The following is a 20548-nucleotide window of genomic DNA, read 5'->3' as shown; positions in this document are numbered from 1 at the left end:
TAATCCATTGCCTGTTGATTTACCCAGACAGCTTAAAGAGAGAAGGAATGAGCATATATGTAAAATGTTAGGAAAGGTGACTGTCATATTGTAAAAACTCAGCAAATGGTGAGTGACTGTCATCATCATCATCAAAGCAGTTTTTTCTGTTAAACGTTTTGAGTTTTCATCATATTTATCAGTAAAACAATTCTTTGAATTCAGGAAAAGCAGCAGAGATTGTAAGAAGAGAGGCTTCTGCTTAAATCCAGGTAGGAAGTTGAGTTAAATAAGAGATTTATTACTGGTAGAGAACAACTTACTACCTTCTGATTTATTTCTATCAGAATCATCATATCAGATCAAAGAGATTTAATAACTACCCTGGGGATTTATTTAAGAGCTTGAAAACCACGTTGAGAGTCCTGACTGTGTTTATGTTGCAGAATATTGATCTTCATGCACTGACTGGATGGATACCAGAAAGGATCGCCATGCATTCAGACAGCCAGACTTTCAGTAAGGATAATTCTTTCCGAATGCTTTATCAAAGGTAAACATTTCTCTGTCTCTGTCTCTGTCTTTTGTACTAAAAGAGGCTATTTAGAAACTTCATGTTGGGACTTCCCTGGTGGCGCAGTGGTTAAGAATCCGCCTGCTAATGCAGGGGACACGGGTTCGATCCCTGGTCCGGGAAGATCCCACATGCCGCGGAGCAACTAAGCCCATGCGCCACAGCTACTGAGCCTGCGCTCTAGAGCCCACGAGCCACAACTACTGAAGCCCGCGCGCCTAGAGCCCGTGCTCCGCAAAAGAAAAGCCACCGCAATGAGAAGCCCACACACCGCAACAAAGAGTAGCCCCCGCTCACCGCAACTAGAAAAACCCTGCATGCAGCAACAAAGACCCAACACAGCCAAAAATAAATAAATAAAGAATAAGTTTATTTAAAAATGTTAAAAAAATAAAAACTTCCTGTCTTATTTAGAGTGGATATTGCAGAGGCTGTCATTTTCAGTTATTAGGGAAGTCGTGTTTTTAAAATAGACTTCACTTTATGCCCTCGCTCCAGCCAGCCCTCAGTCATCCTCACTGATGCTTACAGTTAATCCAGATGGTAGATCATCCAAACATTTGAATCTAGAATATGTAATTTTGTACTTCCTGAGTACTTACCAATTTGAGGGAAAGTGGGAAGAGAGAAGGGTGAGAACATAAAGAGGAAGATAGCTTAAGCCTTAAATGGATAATCCACATGAAGAACCGGAAAACTGTCTGTACAATAATACACATTCAGTATTGAAACCAGAAAGCTCACTGATTTGATAAATGATGTGGCTTTGGGAAAAATACATTTGGTATTTCACATCTTCACCTTTATTTGTAAATCATTTGAAAATTTAGCATTTATTTGCCTTCACTGATAGGTTTCTACCTGAGAATTAAGTTGTCTAAAACTGGGAGGGAAAAGAAGGAAATGTGATAGTTTTTCTGATTTGCTGTAAAATAGAAATGTACTTGTTAAAAGTTCTCTGAGGGCTGTTGGAAATAGCCCATTTTGGAAAAGATTTCCACTTTGTGGAAATTTTCATGTAAACCATGAGGCTAAAGGAAAGATGGTGTGATCTGAGAGTACAGATGTGTTTTCCTTTGATTATTGGTCTGTCGGGTCCATTCCAGGTTTCACAAAGGGGACGTCCTCATCACCGCATCCACTGGAGTGATGACTGAAGCTGAAGGCGAGCGGTGGGGCCTGGTCCCCACACACGCGTACGCCGTGTTGGACATCAGAGAGCTCAAGGTTTTGCCTTGCATTTGTTTCCCTTGTTTTTCTTGTGTGCTAGTAAGACGTTGCAAGGATTCCAAGTGATACATGAGCCTTTTAAATACTGACAAATCAAGGTTTAGGCCAGGTTTTAAAATCATTCCACCTATTACATTAAACAACTTGACCTCTACCGTTGGAAATTATGAATAAAAAGATGGGAAATGTAATGACAGTAGCAGCACAGATATTGATGACAGAACAGGAACATTGTATGCCTCTTTTTTTTCCCATAAAAGTAGCAGGGTCGAAGTGAAAACATGTCCCTCAAGGTTCTGGGCTGTCTGTTGGCGTTGGGGGTCAATCGCAGTGTCAGGCTATAGAGCATAGTAGACATTCAGTGAATAGCTATGCACAGACGGAAAAATAAGAGGATACCTATGAATAGGAAACATGCCAGTGGGTTTGCAGGTGTTTTCCTAACAGCCCTTGCATGCTATGGGGCTTTTTTCAGACCCTTTTTCTGTGTGTGGCTGTTGGCACGGTTGACTTCATTACTTCTCATGTTATTAATTAGTTATTTTTCACTGAAAAATAGATCTGTTCTATGGATTAGAAAATACAAAAATTATTAAGGAAGGACTCTTTTTCCCTGATGGTATAGAAACTAAGCTGTCTAGTTACTGGAAAGTTTAACTAGCAGTGTATTCCAGTTTCTTCTGTTTAAACTTATAGAAAGAAGTAGTGATTAATCAGCCAGAACAGAGTACTACTGTGTATTAATTAGTCTGATTTTCTTATGTGGCACATGGAACTGTATGAATTACAAAGGCAATTGGGACCTGCTGCAACATTTAAAGATTTATAGTCTCAAAGCTTTCTAAATCAGCCCCCATTGTGGTGCCTCCAAACATTCTGTGTAGAATTGTCTCTTCCTTTTAAAGTGGCATAAAAATTGACTACATAAAGCAAAAAATACAAAAATTTATGTGAAATTGAATAAGCTGAGAGGTTTGTGTTTGTTTCAGGAATGTAATTTGCCACAAACACCAATTAAAACATTGGGAATAACAGTTGCTATTATTTAGTAACAATTTTATTGTTAGAACATCCTTTGAGATAGGTGTTAATGAATGTGTCTGGCAAGAGATTTAAATTTAGATAATGAAACAGTCAATATGAAAGTAAGCTTGAATATGAGGAAAATTTCTGTAAAGATGTATCATTTACTTCAAGTAATAAGACTGTTTGTTATGTTTGTTCAAGGGAAACCAGAAAAACAACATATTTAAGAGAAAAATAGGTACCTGTGGTTTGACTTGAAAACAAAACATTAAAAAGTTGTTAAGTTTCAGTAAACATTTCAAATAATAGCCTTGTTAAAAATCAGTTAACATTGTTTACACAGTATCAATCCCATGTGTCAGTTATTCTGTAATGATTAAGGCTGCTTGTTTTTTATTTTTTTATACATTTTATTTTTTATTTTAAATTGAGGTATGATAGATGTACAATACTGCATTAGATCCAGGTGCACAGCATAGTGATGCGATATTTCTACATGTTATAAAATAATCACCACAATAAGTCACCATCTGTCACCATACAAAGTTATTACAATATTATTGACTGTATTCCCAGTGCTGAACATTTCATCCCCATGACTCATTTATTTTGTAGCTGGAAGTTTCTGCTTCTTAATCTCTCTCGCTTATTTTACTCATCCCCCCCAGCCCATTGCCTTCTGGCAACCACCTGTTTTTTCTCTGTATCTAGGAGTCTGTTTCTGTTTTGTTATGTTTGTTCATTTGTTTTGTTTTTTAGATTCCACACGTAAGTGAAATCATATGGTATTTATCTTTCTCTAACATTGCACTTAGCATAATACCCTTTAGGTCCATCCATGTAGTTGCAAATGGCAAGAATTCATTCTTTTTTATGGCTAACATTTCAATGTATATACGTATACCAGATTTCTTTATCCCTTCATCCATCAGTGGACACATAGGTTGTTTCCATATCTTGGCTCTTATATATGATGATGCAGTGAACATTGGTGTGGATATGTCTTTTTTGGATTAGTGTTTTTGTTTTCTGTGGACAAATACCCAGAAGTGAAATTACTTGATCATATGACAGTTCTATTTTTAATTTTTTGAGGAATCTCCATACTGTTTTCATAATGGCTGGACCCAATTTACATTCCCACCAAAAGTGCCCTTGAATGGAGTTAGAGTTCAATGTTTGTTGGCTGATGGGTGGCAGGGGCAGGGTGAGGCACAAATGGTGTAGAAGAGATTGAGAACAGAAACTGTATTAATGAGATTCTAGGGAATATGGCCTGAGAGTAATTAGTCTGGCTTATGTCCAGAAATCACAGCTTCCCCAGGCCATGATTTGCCACATTTGAAATAGCAAAGGAATGGGGTTTTTTTTCAAATGTCTTCCAAATAGTTTGATTTGTGACGTCATTAGAAAAAGAACTAAATTTTCTAAGTTGACTCCTTGAAATAAGACAAATCTTTTGGATTTACAGGCTCTTTTGTTTTTCTGAATTAATGTAATCAACTCTGTAGACATGCCCAGTATTTACTGAGCGCATACTGTGTTCCATAAACTAAGTGGAGACATCTGAAAAAGGATAATAGTGTTACCATTTCAAGGAGTTTACAGTCGCACTGGGGAGACAAGACTCCTGCATTTGCACAAGTAGGAAACGATATAAGATAGGATATTATTTGTTGTAAACTAACGTAATACAGATTGTTAGCACTATGAACTTTAAAGGAGAGGTAGTAATTAAAATGAGAAGGAAGTTGCTAAGTGCTAGAAACTTTGCATATGTTACTCCATTTAATCTTCACAACAACTCAGAGTAATGACCAACCAAGGCCCATAAAGCTGATAAATAATTGAGCTGGAATTTGGTCCCATTTCATTAGGACTCCAAAGTTCATGTTCTTTTCATTGCTTCAGTCTTCACTGAGAGACAGTGGAGAACGAAGCTAAAGACGATCTAAAAGGGATCAGAGAGCGCCTTCCAGAAACAGGAGCAGTATGAGCAAGGGCATTTAGAGGAGAAACTGAATAAGGATCATTTGTGGGACTGTGAGAGGAAGGGCTCGATTAGAGCCAAATACGTGGGGCATGGGTACTGGAAAACTGAGACCAGGGTAGAGTAGGCTCTGAAAGGACAGGAAATACCTGATGCTCTAAGGCAGGGCAGCCCAATAGAACTTCCTGTGATGATGAAAATGTTCTGTGTCTGTGCTGTGCGATGCATTTAGCTACTAGTACACTTGGTCCTTGAACTTTTGAAATGTGGCTACTGTGACTAAGGAACTGATTTGTAAACTGAATTACATGATACCAATTTTTTTTTTTTTTCTTTTTTTGGCTGCGCCATGAGGCATGAGGGATCTTAGTTCCCCAGCCAGGGATCAAATTTGTGCCCCCTGCATTGAGAACTCGGAGTCTTAACCACTGGACTGCTGGGGAAGTCCCGATTTAATTATAATATAACTAATCACGTGTGATTAGTGGCTACATATGGACAGCATAGCTCTAGGGATAGGTAGCCATTTATAGTTTTTGATCAGATATGGGATTCGGGGAAGTATTGATTAAAGAATAGTAATTTCAAATGTATTTGTAGGGAAAAGAATGGATAAGTATTCAAATTGCATCCTCGCTTGGAGAATGATATAACTAATAAAAATATGGTAAAACTGTTTTGCAACTTCGTTATCTCCTGGTTTTTTACATAGGGGCTGCGATTTATCCAACTGAAAAATCCTTGGAGTCATTTACGTTGGAAAGGAAGATATAGTGAAAACGATGTAAAAAACTGGACCCCAGAGTTGCAAAAGTGTTTAAACTTTGATCCTCGAACAGCTCAGAAAATAGACAATGGTAAATATCTTTTTAATTTAATAATATTTGATCTTTAAATAAATAACATGCTTTAACAGTGTGAAATGTACTTAACTGACAAGTCATTAAGATTTTTTTTTAGACTAACAAAGACGTCTGATTTTCAGGAATATTTTGGATCTCATGGGATGATCTCTGCCAGTATTATGATGTGATTTATTTGAGTTGGAATCCAGGTCTTTTTAAAGAATCAACATGTATTCACAGGTAACTTTTTTGCACATTTCAGAATATGCTTTATAGTAGTCTCCCTTTTTCCATTTAAAATAAAATTATTTGGGAAGACTAGTATTCTCTCTCTTTTTGTCATGCCCACAGATGACTATCGTGTAATATTCTCTGTATATGCTTCTTGGTTACGCCAAAAATTTAAAAAACAAGAAAACCTGATAACCTAATTGTATTTGAAACACAAAACAAAAATAGTATTTCAGTTTAGCTCTATGAGAAATTTAATTACTACTTTCTTTGTTGATTTTGTCCTTTAGCACTTGGGATGCGAAGCAAGGACCTGTGAAAGATGCCTATAGCCTGGCCAACAATCCCCAGTACAAGTTGGAGGTGCAGTGTCCACAGGGGGGCGCTGCGGTTTGGGTTTTGCTTAGTAGACACATAACAGACAAGGTACTGATACCCTTCTTATATCCCATACAGAAATTCTTTTAAACATAATTAGACCATTGTGAGCAAGATATGTAATTTGATCACCAGCCTGTTTCATTTATATAGGTGGCTTGAAAATAGTGTTTACTTAGATAAATGAATATTTTCCTCAAAGGAAATTGGTCATTTATAATTATACACTTAAAATCTCATTCAAAAATCATCTATGAAGAAAAATAGGGAGTTTATGCTTTCTAGAGAGGGTTTTAGTGTTGATTCTATATGCTTAGATCTTAAGAATATTAACATAAAAATATGCTAAAGAGGGTTTGGAAATGTTGATTCATTGGGCCTGATTTTATAAAGGGTAACCATAATTTTAATGGCTTTAGAGTGGTTTTTTTAGTATCTTGCTTCATACAATATGGTCATCTATTGAAATGACAATTTAATTCAGAAAAATGACATTTTTTAATAACACTAAATAGAAATGCTCTTAAACTTAGAAATAATCTCCTTCCCCTCCCCTCCCCACCTCCATACACAAACACACACACACAGGAGCATTTTGAGCCCATTTTCCTAACCATATCGGACTCTTTGTGCTTTTAGGATGATTTTGCAAATAATCGAGAGTTTATCACAATGGTTGTATACAAGACGGATGGGAAAAAAGTTTATTACCCAGGTATGTTTAGTAAACAGACATTCAAACAAACATTAAAATTCTATTTGTGTGATTAATTTGAAAATGACAAATTTTATGTAGATAATATGCAGAAATTAATAATTATGCTGATAGACTAATAGAAACTACTCAAACAGTTGGGTAGGTATTTATGCTACTTGTGTGTTTTGTTTTGATTTATTTTTAATTTAGAGACCTCAGGAATTTGGGATTTCTGCACTCTTGCACATTGCTGTCAGAGCTTTGTTTCTAAAATTTAAATCCTATCTTTTTTCCCTGATCAAAAATTCTGTGGTTTTCCATGGACTCTTGGATAAAATCCGAGCTCTTCAGCTTGATGTCTAAGGCTTTTTATATTCTGGCCTTCACCTCACTGTCCCCCTTTATCTCATGCCCCAGCATTTCACAGTGGGTCTGGCTTCTCCTGAACACACCCTGCCCTTGTTGCCCCTCTTTTCACACAGTTTCTTCTGCCGAGAATCTCTTCTACCTGCCCTCTGCCCACATATTCCTTTTACCCTATTCTGCGTAATGAATGTGGTTAGGATCCAGTTTATGTTATTTTCTCTGTGATAACCTTCTTGCCAGGCAAAGTAAATCTTTCCCTAAGGCATTAACATACTGTGTTGAGACCATTTTGCTTTCACATTAAAAAAAATTTTTTTATCACTTCATGATAGGAGCTGTTAGTTTATGTTCTAGTTTGGGAGACAAACAATAAGAAAAAAAAGACCTGATAGTGACACATATTTGTAAAGAAATGCATAGGGTCACATTGGTTACTTTGGTTGGGTGGCCATGGAAGGCCTCTTTGAGAAGGGATAAGAGGAACTCTGAATCACGAACAGGAGTCAGTCATGCAAAGAAGTAGAGGTAAAAGCATTAGAAGTAGAGGTTAAAAACATTATAAGCAGAGGGAACAGCAAGTGCAAGGACCCTAAAATGAGGGAAAGATAGGTGTTTTCTGGGAACAGAAGAAAGGCCAGGAGACCTGGGAAGTGTGGTATCACAGAAATGGTCAGAGGTATGCAGGCTTAGATCACAGGAGGTCTGTCAGCTCAGGAAAGGGTTTGGATTTTGCTTTAAGTGTGATGGGAAATCTTTGGAGGGTCTTAATCAGGAAAATGGCATTATCTGATTTTTTTTTAAGAAAATTCTTTGTAGAATATATTGGAGGGGACAAAAAATGGAAGCAGAGAACCCAATTAGGTGATTTTATTTATGTGAGAAGTGATGGTGATTTGAACTGAGGGTGCTAAAGTGGAGATGGGGAGTGGACAGATTTGGTTTGGGTTGGTTAGGGTTGTCAGGACTTTGGTTTGGGTTGGTTAGGGTTTGATTTGGGTTTGGTTAGGGTTGTCAGGACTTGGGTTAATGTGTGGTCGAAGAGGAGTCAAGGATGATCCCTGTGTTTTGGGCTTGAGCCATAGAAAGGTGTAACATTGACTGAGATGTAAATGTTGGTGGGAGCAGGGGAGGGAGCAGATTTGTTGTGGAGTAAAATCAAAAGTTAATTATTGGTTTTGTTAAATTTGAGATCCCTGTTAGCTCTCCAAGTGAAGGTGCCAAGTAGGCAGTTGGGGTTTTGAGCAGAATTCTGGGACAAGGGTAGGGCCACAGGTACAGACGGAGGAGTCGGGGATAAGGAAGGCGTTTGAAGGTAGGACTGTATATAAATCACCTACGGAGAGAGTTGTAGGTTCAGAGATGAACACCCAGCACCTGGCCCTTGGACTCTGGCATCTTACGGTTGAGCAGAGGGCAAGTTACCACAGAAGAATTTGAACAGAGTACCTGACGAGACAGAGTAAGGTTTCACATAACCCAAAGGAAGAAAATACTCCGTGCGGGAAAGAGTGGACAGCTCCACCCATTGCTATTTCTGAGGTCCAGTGAGATTAGGCTAGAGAAGAGACTGTTGGACCTAGCGCCCTGGCAGCATCGTTGGCCTTGACAAGAACAAGAGTTGGCGAGAGGTGGGCTGGAAGCCCAGGTGGAGTGGATTGAGGATGGCCTGAGGTAAGGAAGCAATCACTGACCGTTCTTTCAAGAAGGCTGTGCAGAGAAATGGGCACTGATGGGGGAGATGGGATCAAAAGTGGTTTTGTCCAGGTCGTTTTGCTTGATCATAGGAAAACATGGCCTTCTTCCCCATTATGCTGCATTGAGGGTATCCCAAGGTTTTCTGGGATGTGCATGGCACACTGTAGGTCCAGTGATAAATGTCAAGTTAAACTAGCTAAATTTTCCATTTTTCATGTTGGTCATTATATAACCAAAAAAGCACAAATTTTGTGAGTATGTTCCTAGCATTAACATGTTACATGGCTTTTGAATTTCAACAACTTGTTATTCTTTGTACTTGGATTTTTTAAAAAACAATGCTTCCTCTCTTACACATAGTGACTTTGCCATTTCAGGATACTTTCTGGTTTATAGTTTTATTTTCATCACAATACTCTGAGGTAAATCAGACTGTTCTCCATCTGACAGGAGAGTAAACTGAGACGTAGGTCACACCTTTCAGGACCACAGACGTGCCCATTCTTTTCCCCTTCACACTAGATCGCACCACCTCTAAGCTTGAGAGACTTATTACCTGTTTGAGATACTAAAATTTTTTCTACAAATTACATTATAAATATTCAGTGTTCCTAAATAACCTCAGTGATATAGCATTGATCTTAAATGACTTAATTGACATGCATGAAATGATTTTATTGTATCAGCCTTAATTCATGAGACTGTGAAAGAATATGACAGGCAGCATTGTGTGTGATAGCAAAATATTAGAAATAATCCAAATCTCCACATTGTCTGAATAACTAGATGAGGGAGTATAGATAAAATATATCCTATTCATATGATGGCATATAATACTGTTCACATGGATTTAAAAGGAATAAACTGTATCTATGTAGATCAACATGGATCTCAAAAACTTGAGTGAAAAATGAAAGATAAGACATATACTGTCTGTTTTTTTAGATATATGCTCGTGTGTGTGTGTGTGTGAGAGAGAAAGTCTGAAAGGATGCCCATCAAATCCATCAGAGTGGAATGGAATATTAAGGGTGGTGGTTGAAAGGAACTTTGTTTTATAAAGAAGCTAGTGTGACAAAAATATGTTAATTTAATTCTGAGTGGTGGGAAATAGATATATGTTTATATACTTCTTTGTATCTTTTTAAAAATTTTCCTTAAAAGAAAAAAGTTAATCTTGATTTTAAAATCCTCTACCAGGAGAGAAAAATAAAACATAGTGCAAATAGCAGGGATTATCATATACCTCATTGGATGTATTCCAAAAGATCTCTTTTTATTTATTAGAAACTATTTCATTTTAAAGTTTTAAATTGCTTAATTGTAAAGTTTTAAATTGAAATTGTAATTCTTTAGTACGTTATATTTTAAAGATGAATTAATTAAGGGGTTGTCCATCCACTTAATTATTTTTCCTACATCAACCATACAACTTAAATTAAAAACTAAAGAAAATAAAGTCCTGTCTTCTGTAAACCTACTTGTTTATTTGCAGCTGATCCACCTCCGTACATTGATGGGATTCGAATTAACAGCCCTCATTATTTGACTAAGATAAAGCTAACCACACCTGGGACCCATACCTTTACATTAGTGGTTTCTCAGTATGAAAAACAGAACACAATCCATTACACAGTCCGGGTAAGTAAACCAACATGACAGAACAGTAATAGAAGGTACGTAACATCTCTGCTCTGTAAGTGGGATTATCTACAAAAAAGGTTTATTTATAAAGATTGATCTATATATTGTTGAGTGTGTGTTTATCTGTATAACAATTCAGTATTAAATTATGATGATGCTTCATGCAGAAAATAATGCTTTTGAATGGTAAAATTTTTATTTTGAATAACATTTTGAATGAACATTTTAGTTTTTAGAGTAGTAGTTTAGTCCTGAGGTAATTTGGTATGTTGGACTAATAAATTCACAGAGCAATAAAAGCTCCTTTAGTCTACATAATACTTTTATTGAATTAAAAAAGAAGACCTTGAACTTAGTGAAAGGAAATCGATTGCCTATAAACATGGCTCTCAGGTAGCTGGGAAGGTCATTGTAATTTTGTTCTGCATAGATCAAAATCTGTCGTAGATCAGTCAAGAAGCTCAATTTGAATAGATTTTTAGTGACGAAAGGGACTTTGGGAGCGGCATTCACCCCTTCATTCTTCACGTGCAGAAGCCAAGGCCTAGGGAGACTGTGGTGTGTCCTGAGTCATACAGTGAGCAGCAGACAGAGCCTTAGCTGCCCAACCCGCAGTTGTTTATTCCTGCCCTGACGCCAGGCTGCCTACAGAATCAGGACTATTATACACGCCAACTAATTTCTTAGTCTTCCAAAACATTCTTTCATCACTTTAGTGTTTTTATAAGCATAAATTTTATCACTATAATAATTTTTTTTTTTTTTTTACTCTAGGTATACTCAGCATGCAGCTTTACTTTTTCAAAGATTCCTTCACCATATACTGTATCAAAACAGGTAAGAGAATTTTTTTCTCTGGGTCATAATCTCATTGAAATCTTAGAAGTCCCTTTCCTTTTTCTCCTTTTCTCATTTTTTTTCATGTTTAACAATTTCTTACAAAGTAAAAACATTCTGGGACTTGACAGGACTACAAGGGAAATGTGAGTAGTGTCCAGTCTGGGTTGGAATACAAGCTCTTCAGTGAGCACCGTTAAGTGATTCTGTGGGAAAAAATTAATTCAGAGAAAGAAGACTGATGCAAACCTTGGTCAGAAGGGAAGGCCTTAAGCAGAATTTGTGGTTGACTCTGCAGGGCGGGCTGGACGTGTGGAAGAGGATTTTAGGGAGAATTCTTGGCAGGGCAGACTTGAAGGCTGAGAGCTGGAGACAGGGCTGAGAGTAGCAAAGTGGCCGGGCTGACTTGGAGAGGGATGCTGGCTGCCGGTGGCAATAAAGCCTGGAGAGAGAGGATGCAGCCACGGTGGAGAGTTGCTTTTTTTTTTTCTTTTTTCTTTTTTTTTAAGGCCCAAAGGAATTTTGTCTTTAAAGTAGAATTATAGAATGTGAAGTTTTGTTAATAAAAAAGCTTTGTTTTATTAGATTAATGGAAAGTGGAGTGGGCAGAGTGCCGGAGGATGTGGAAATTTCCAAGAGACACACAAAAATAACCCCATTTACCAATTCCATATAGAGAAGACTGGGCCACTACTGATCGAGCTAAGAGGACCAAGGTTTGTGATAAGTAACTTTCTTAAATTAATAATGTTATATTAAAAATGAGTTTAGTGGAACAGAATAGGGTTTTGAAATATATATATGTATGGACACTTAATTTATTATTAAAGAGGAGTGAGGAGGGCTTCCCTGGTGGCGCAGTGGTTGAGAATCTGCCTGCCAATGCAGGGGACATGGGTTCGAGCCCTGGTCTGGGAAGATCCCACATGCCACGGAGCAACTGGGCCCGTGAGCCACAATTACTGAGCCTGCGCGTCTGGAGCCTGTGCTCCGCAACAAGAGAGGCCGCGATGGTGAGAGGCCCGCGCACCGCGATGAAGAGTGGTCCCCACTTGCCGCAACTAGAGAAAGCCCTCACACAGAAACGAAGACTCAACACAGTTATAAATAAATAAATAAAAGAATGTGAATTTCTTTAAAAAAAAAAAAAGCAAACTGGGCTATTCATTTCAGTAACAGTCAAGTGGTCTTAGTTTGCATTCAATTTCCAATCAGTTTCTCAATCTATTAAAAAAAAAAAAAAAAAAAAAAAAAAAGAGGAGTGAGGAAAGGGCACCATTCAATAATGGTGCTGGAATAATTAATATCCACATACCAAAAAGGTGATTAGACCCCTGTCTCACATCCAATCTAAAAATCAATTCCAGGTGGATTACTAATACAGGAGATAAGAACCTCAGGATAAGGAAAGACTTAAGACACAAAGAGCACATAAAAAGATTTGTAAATATCCTACATTAGTAAGAAAAAGTCTGCATTTTTGGTTTATTTTGGCTGCGTCGGGTCTTAGTTGCGGCACACGGGGTCTTCGTTGAGGCATGTGGGATCTTTCGTTGCGGCGCATGGGCTTCTCTAGCTGTGGCGTGCAGGTTTTCTCTTCTCTAGTTGTGGCGCGCAGGCTCCAGGGCGCGTGGGCTCTGTAGTTTGCAGCACGCAGGCTCTCTAGTTGAGACGCACGAGCTCAGTAGTTGTGGCATGTGGCCTTAGTTGCCCTGCGGCATGTGGGATCTTAGTTCCCTGACCAGGGATCAAACCCGTGTCCCCTGCATTGTAAGGCGGATTCTTTACCACTGGACCACCAGGGAAGTCCCAAGTCTGCAGTTTTTAAAAAATAAAAACAAAAATAAACAAAAACTTGAATAGGCATGTCATAAGAGAAATAATCCAAATGGCCAATAAATTGTGTAAGAGCCAAAAATTAGAAAAGCCAGTGTTCATCAGTGGCATTTAAGATTATAAAACAGTCATACAGTAATAGAGTCCTCCATAACAATGAAAATAAATTACAGCTCCCCACAACATGGGTAAGTCTTGGGAACAAGGCTGAGTGACAGAAGCCACATAACAGAATATGTGACTGTTTACCTGTTCTTGACTGCCACTTGTATGAAGTCAAGAACAGGTAAAACAACTATTGTTGAAGGATGCACACTTAGGTAGTCAGACTATAGACAAAGCAGGAAAGTGATCACCAGACGAGTTAGCTCTGGGGGACAGAGGCGGTGATGAGAAGGGAGCACACAGGGACTTCTGCGGTGCTGAGAGGGTTTTGTCGACTGAGGTGGGGGTAACCCAGGTGTTTGTTCACTTTATGAATTATTTGTTAAGCTGTGTATTTGTTTTATGTGCACTGTGTTATATTTCACAATTTAAAAAGGTTTAAAAAATACAGAGAATACAAATAAAAATAGTACTAGCTTCTAAATAAAACTAGGCTTAATTTTGCCTTCCTGTAATTACAGACTATTTCGAAAGAAACTAATAATCCTTTAGATAAGACTAAGCTATTTTTCCACAGTCATTTTAAAAGGCTTTACCAGTTTGATAAGTGAAATAAGGTACCTAATTGCCCTTTTGTATTTCATTACCATGTAGCTTGAATATGGAAAAATGTTTATTGACGATATGTTTTTTCCTTTATTCATATATTTATTCATGTCTTTTGACCATTTTTCTGTTGGACTTGTCACGTTTTTCTTAATTGTAAGCGTGAATAAGGGTACGTATGTAAAGGTATTAACTCCTTCACATATTTGCAGGTATTTTTCCCAGATTAATTTTTTTCTCACATAGAAAAAAATGTTTCTTTATAATCAGATCTGTTTCTTTTGGTTTATTTTGCTGTGGGCAGGAACTCTCACCCTAATATCAAATAAATTTTCACCATATTTTCTTCTAGTTCTTTTATGGTTTTATTTTTTACATTATTTTTTTTTAGTCCATATGGATTGTATTTTACATTTGGTGTGAAATACAATTTAACAATTTTTTTTCTAAGCTTTTGTCACCTTATCACCACCTACATAAATAATCCTTTCCCTACTGATTTGGAATGCCATGTGTACCATACGCTAATTATTTCTGTAAATTTAGATCTTATTTCAGGGTCCTCTCCTGTTCTACTTTTTCTGCCTAATACACTATTTTATCATTTAAATTTAACATTATTCTCTGAGAGCCTGTGGTAAAAATAGTCTCTTCTAAAGTAAGTTTAATAAAATATTAACCTTTATGGCATCAATTTAAAAATATAAATGGTGTTTTCTGTAATTAAGAGTCAAAATAGTATGCATGTGTCTCAGAGTGCTGTTTCCTCCTACTGAAGCTTTTAGAAGCATGTACTTGATTTAATAGTCCATCTGCACTTTAGGTATAGTTATTTTGGGTATGTGTTTGAGATGACTTAATAACAGCAAAAATTTGTTTTTTACTGCTAGGCAATATAGTGTCGGTTTTGAAGTTGTAACAGTTTCTGTGGTGGGAGACCCTGGTCCCCATGGCTTTCAGAGAAAATCTAGTGGTGACTACAGGTAATGTTGGCATTTTGATTGCTATCTAATTTACACTTTACTTTCTGTGGCATCATCACCTGAAAACCTTGTTCTCATTTTCCCTGAATATAGGTGTGGGTTTTGCTACCTGGAACTAGAAAACATACCTGCTGGGATCTACAATATCATTCCCAGTACTTTTTTGCCTAAACAAGAAGGACCGTTTTTCTTGGACTTTAATAGTATTATCCCCATCAAGACAACACAACTGCAGTGACAGAGAAACCTCAGCAATAGCTGGATCTTATACTCACCAAACATCAACTCTTCAAATGAGGACACAGATCTCCAGGACACTGAACACAATCATCAGAACAGAATTAATCTCTAAAAACGTTCCTGTGGAATCTGGTGCTGAAGTCAGGGTGTGTGGTGAGAACTGTATGTAGTCAGAATTACCCTATGTCACTTAGGAGTACCATTCACATGGTTTTGTGTATATACGGAGTGGGCTTGCATTTAGGGGCCGCATTGTACAAAGAAGTGTAGATGCTTAAAGATTAGGCTCAGTCAAGTACTGAGATCAGTGCCCTTGCTAAGAGGGAACTGAGACCAGACGAGGAAAATGAGGGGTGTAGACTCACTGAGTGGAACAGTAGGCTGGGATAATATTCTGAAGTATTTACATTATGTTGTCTTCTTGGCAGAGCATGTTGTAAGGTAGACCTGCTTGTGTCGTGACTCTCCTGTACATCCTGGGCACCTAATTACCAAATGAATCACGTTAACCATGAGATTTTAATTCTGCATTATTTATGGCTTTAAATGTTTACTGTTGCCTATAGGTTATGAAAGGATAAAGTTTTAATACTAATTAACTTAGCATGAAGATGCTCATGCTTAAGAATGAAGGTTGTTGAAGTTAGATACCTGTCTCCCATTGACTCATGTAAAGAGAACTGAGGTATATTCATCAGTGTAGGTTTATCAGGTTGACGAAAGTAGTAGTCTGGGACATTGAAGACATTACAATTTAGTTTGTATAGTCTTTTTTATATTGCTCTGTAGTTCAGTGTTCTTATGGTAACATCATCACTCTAAAGAAAATACAATTGAGGATTTAATATATGGTAATTGGGTTGCATTTGAAAAAATTCCCAGTTGTTTACATAAAAATTCATCAGAGTAGAATGATGCTCAAGATTTTAAAGATCTAAAAATTAACACAGTGGAATTTTTCATCATCTCTGATTATTAAAACTTCTTTTGTATTTCTATTATCTTTAATTGAAATAAAATGTTTATACTTATGGAAACTGCATAGTTTAACCTAGAGAAATTATTAGAGGACTTCATGTGGTATGTTCCATATAAAACAGAACTCATTACTTGCATGAAAATTCACACTTCTACAAAAAAAGTCTGTTCTTTTACATTCAGTGGTAGATTGTACTAGTGATAGTGAGATTTCACTTTGATAAATAGTGCTTTTACTTGTAGCATATTTTAGGTGGATTACTTTTCAATGACTTTTTAAAGAAAAATCTAAAGCATAAGAGGTATATTTATTATAAACATGATCTGAAGCTTTTTTGTGTTAAAGATCTTATACGGGATGCAAACTAAGACCTAATCCGTGCCCTCAAAATCCAATGGAGGAGACCTGTATAAACAATTTACTATATTGTAATGTTGAATTCTGTAACAGAGCTCTAAATAGAGCTCACGATGTACAAGTAAAGATTAATTTTGGTTGGGCCAATATAGAAAGAGAATAGAAACAACTGGGGAGCTTTTCAAAGTCCAGTGCCCAAGTATACCTGAATCACTAATCAACCTCTGGGGCTGAGACCTAGGAGATGCCCACGCGCCACAGACAGGAGAACCAGGCCTGCAGCATAAGCACCTCATCTTTATTTATTTTCCTGCCACTGCATCTCCGTACTGCTCAGCTTTAGTAGCAGCAGAAGTGGAATTCTAATTCAAACCTGGTAATCAGGGCTTAAATTGTTTGTTAGGATCCAGGACCTTAACTGAAAATAAGAACAGATGACCACTGCATTCCATGCTCTTCCTTATGGCAAGAGGATTGTCTGGAAGATTTAGGCAACATCAGGATTTCTTATTTGAAGTCACAGAAAGTCATTTTCGTAAGCCATTTTTATTACACTCAAGGTATTAAGACAAGTACAAAATAACCTTGTAATTAGGATACTGTATCGGTCATTAAAAAAGGAGAAAACAGGATAGTATGAAGGGATTTACAAATGACAAATATATAAGCTTGACAGACTTAATGGGCAACTTGAATGGGGTTGCTTTTTTTCCTTTTAGAAATGCTAAGTTTTCTTAACAAAAAAGGACAAATAAAATACAGTGCTCTAAATATGTGTAACCATGAAAACAAGAAAAGCAGTAATAGAACACTTACACTATTAGCATAACAGACACCATTGCTTCTATTTAACAGCCTTTGCCAACATGTGCCTCCTCCCTTTCCTAGCTGTAAAGAACAATTTCCTCTAAGAAATACTAGTGCAGCATAACCCTTAAATAATTTTTTATTTTTAAAGTTACAGCCTACAGAGAAATTAACACCTTGTCAATCTAGAACAACACTGGCAACCATTCCCCATGCACTTCTTAGAATAAGTCCCCTGGGCCGGTAGGATGAGGCTTACGCTGTAGAACCTTTTCTTCCACAGCCACGAACCCCCTTCTGCGACAGGCCCCTGCTGCCCTCGTCCCCCCCCCATCCCCACACCGGCATTCACCTTTCCCACCCCCAAAAGTGCAGCTCTCAGTGACCTTTTACAGAAGATGATTTTAATGGGTGTCCCAGCAAATTCACTTTTTTAAAAGCCCCCTCTGAAAACCAGAGATGAAAATGAATTGTGTCCTTGGATTTTTTTTTTTTTAAGCCTTCATTGGGTCGAAAAGGTGTCGTTCTGAATATTTGAGTTTTGTCTTGTGTACTTGTTTTCCTTTAGATCCCCTGGGATATAAAGGAGAGAACAAGGCAATTTTCCCAATTGAGCCAGCCGTTGAACCCGCTGGGGCTCAGCTCCCCGGCCCCTTTCCCGGCTTGGGGGTTTTTCCTGGGAACCGGTTACTGCGTCCACAGCACTGACAGGGGACGTTCCACAAAGGCCGTGGGCCTGGTCACAGCCCACCTGCAACGACTCTGTGCTGAAAAACACCAGCCTGAGAGCTCTTACCCAGAAGAAACATCTTCAGCTCTCAAGCTCACTGAAACGTCATTAGTGCAGTTTAGAGGCAATGCTTGGGATTTGGCATATATTAAATGATTATTGGCACAATTGTTCTCCATACGGTTTCATGTCTAAATACTGATATGCGCTTGGGCCAGAGCCGCGGCTCGATCAGCCGATCTGCACCACGTCTATGTCCGCGATGACCCTGTCCCTGCCCTTCGAGCCCTGCAGGGACAGCTGCCGCATCCTGTCCTCCAAGGCCTGGCCCTCGGGGGACGTGCTGCTCGGGCTCTCGCCACTGTCACCGCTGCTGCTGCCGAGACCCCGAAGGTTGCTGGCTTTGTCACTTGCTTTATTCTCTGCCCCTTCTGCCCTGTCTCCTGTAGAAACGTAAAGATCATGGGGTGAGTACCGACAATTCCAAGGGTCCCCTGGGCCCCAGCCCGTCAGCCGGCTCAACCTCCAGACTCCCAGTGTGGCCCCACTGTGCGCATCACACAAGGGCTTCCATCACAGGACTGCCTACTGCTTTCGTTGCGTGGGAAACCGTATATGTCCCTCATCTTTGCAGATGAAATCTGTCACACTCATGTAACAGCTGGGAAACAGAAGCCTCTCTAGCAGGTGCTTGTCAAGAGGACTGTTGTGATGGGAGATACAGAAGGAAGCAGGTTGGGAGTGGAGCTGGGAGCCATCTCAGGCCGCCACACCACAGCATGTGCACCGAGGCCCTGAGCGCGGCCTCCAGGCGGGCACCCCCGGGCAGGGGGCTCAACTCACCTCGCTCCACCTCGCACTCAGGGGAGGAGGCCCCGCTGCACTCACTGCGGGGGCCCAGCACCGGGAACATCATCCCGAATTCCGACAGGGACATGGGGCTGGGCAGGTCCAGGCTGCCGGGCCTCACGGCCGCGGCGAACTGCTCGGGCATCTCCGACGGGCTCGTGGGTCCCGAGCTGAAGCTGGACACGGACTGGGTCTCCGAATCATCTTCAGACACAAAGGTGCTGCAGTTGTCATCTTCGAAGGCCTCGGAGGCCACTAGGAGGAGAGAGAACAGCCATCACCCAGGCCTGACAGACGGCCACCCAGTTCCTTACACGTCTCCAGACGCGTCCGCTGCAGGCAGGAGCTAGACAGGGCTTGGCAGCTGCAGGGTCCAGCCACCTGATCCCAGGATCAGGGCGCTGGAGAGCAGTGACGTGGCCGTCCTGAGCTCGCGTGACCAGACTCCAGAGCACCTTGCAGGGAAGCCGCTGGACCCCACGGATAGTCAGTGTCCCAACCATCACTTTCCAGCCCCTGCCCTCGAGGTCACCGTCACCAGACACTGCCTGAAGGTGGAAGCTGAATTCAGCCGCAGATCAGGGGTTTTATCCACCCCAGCCCCCGAAACAGATCCCCCTGTACACAGGAAGAGGGCTGGCCTGAGCAACGCACCCTGAACCAAGCCAGCCAGGCTTCAGGGCTGCCTCCTTCCACGGGATGGGCAGCAGAAGCTGCTGGACGAGACGGCCCTGCGTGGAGTGTCTGCTGGGACCACCTTCTGAGTAACTTGTGATCTCATAAAAGACGTGCTCGGAGCCCAGCTAGATCACTACTGGCCACAGAAGAACACAATTCCCTTACAGTGCTCTGTAGCTTGTGCCTCGTTTATTTTGTGGACCATTATGACCAAGGCCCAGAGACACGTCATTCTCACGGTTTGAAAGCCGCCTCAGCTTTGAACTATTTCCCCCTCAGCCCGCACGTGATCCCACTCCCCTTTCCTCCTCCCTCTGCTTTAAAAACAGCCTGTAGCATCCCACAGATGATCATCCACGAGAAGTACTGTAATGCTGAGCACAGAAGGCGGGCTCAGCTCTGAGTTCAAATCCCATCTCCACTACTTGCTGTGTGGCCTTGGTCAAGGTACTTAACCTCTCTGAGCTTTTACGTTCCTCTCCACACAGGGTTTGTGAGATGATGTATACTAAACTACTCACATCACTGTTGCTCAAATTAGTTTCCTTTTCTTTTACCTGGGGCCTGGCACTTGAATGTTTATTGGCTGAATTAAGGAACACCCAAGGGAGGAGTGTGGGGAAGGGCCAACAGCCATCATTCCACAGAAAAGGCAAAGAAGGATGTGCGCAGAGACAGTGCTGGGGTGGCTTTCTGGACTGACCTAGAGGGAGCCACCACAACCCTCTGTATCCATTTCCCAGGGGTGGTCCTTGGAAAACAGGTCCCCAAGGACAGACGCATGTGCGGTGACCACTGGGGGCCGGTGCTCCTTCATTTAATCCTGACTACTGCTCTCCGTAGTGGACGACAGGGACCATCACGTGCCTCCCGCTTTACAGGGGAA

The 20548-nt window shown here is 39.9% G+C and overlaps 2 protein-coding genes across 5 annotated transcripts in view; one reads left to right on the top strand and one right to left on the bottom strand.

The window, feature by feature from the left end:
* Positions 1-17506, top strand: part of CAPN7 (calpain 7) — a 38286-nt gene extending 20780 nt beyond the window's left edge. The window contains exons 11-21 of one of the 2 annotated variants that reach the window (XM_036850367.1): positions 426-532; positions 1660-1780; positions 5512-5656; positions 5785-5884; positions 6166-6301; positions 6893-6968; positions 10507-10652; positions 11430-11492; positions 12078-12208; positions 14930-15022; positions 15116-17506. In XM_036850367.1, coding sequence (XP_036706262.1) covers positions 426-532; positions 1660-1780; positions 5512-5656; positions 5785-5884; positions 6166-6301; positions 6893-6968; positions 10507-10652; positions 11430-11492; positions 12078-12208; positions 14930-15022; positions 15116-15260 — 1263 coding nt within the window. In that variant the 3' untranslated portion in view covers positions 15261-17506. The remainder of the gene's footprint in view (positions 1-425; positions 533-1659; positions 1781-5511; positions 5657-5784; positions 5885-6165; positions 6302-6892; positions 6969-10506; positions 10653-11429; positions 11493-12077; positions 12209-14929; positions 15023-15115) is intronic. The other variant, XM_036850368.1, reaches the window with a different exon arrangement.
* Positions 17507-17807: 301 nt separating this feature from the next.
* The window catches only part of SH3BP5 (SH3 domain binding protein 5), a 74465-nt gene continuing 71724 nt past the window's right edge, over positions 17808-20548 (bottom strand). For 2 of the 3 annotated variants that reach the window (XM_036850369.1, XM_036850371.1), the window contains 2 exons: positions 18979-19239; positions 17808-18578 (listed from right to left, as the gene is read on the bottom strand). In XM_036850369.1, coding sequence (XP_036706264.1) covers positions 18367-18578; positions 18979-19239 — 473 coding nt within the window. In that variant the 3' untranslated portion in view covers positions 17808-18366. The remainder of the gene's footprint in view (positions 18579-18978; positions 19240-20548) is intronic. The other variant, XM_036850370.1, reaches the window with a different exon arrangement.

The sequence above is a fragment of the Balaenoptera musculus genome, chromosome 4, assembly GCF_009873245.2.
Source record: "Balaenoptera musculus isolate JJ_BM4_2016_0621 chromosome 4, mBalMus1.pri.v3, whole genome shotgun sequence".
NCBI classification, from domain to species: Eukaryota; Metazoa; Chordata; class Mammalia; order Artiodactyla; family Balaenopteridae; genus Balaenoptera; species Balaenoptera musculus.
The sequence above is the reverse complement of the archived record's forward strand: the minus strand, read 5'-3'. Positions and strand labels throughout refer to the sequence as shown.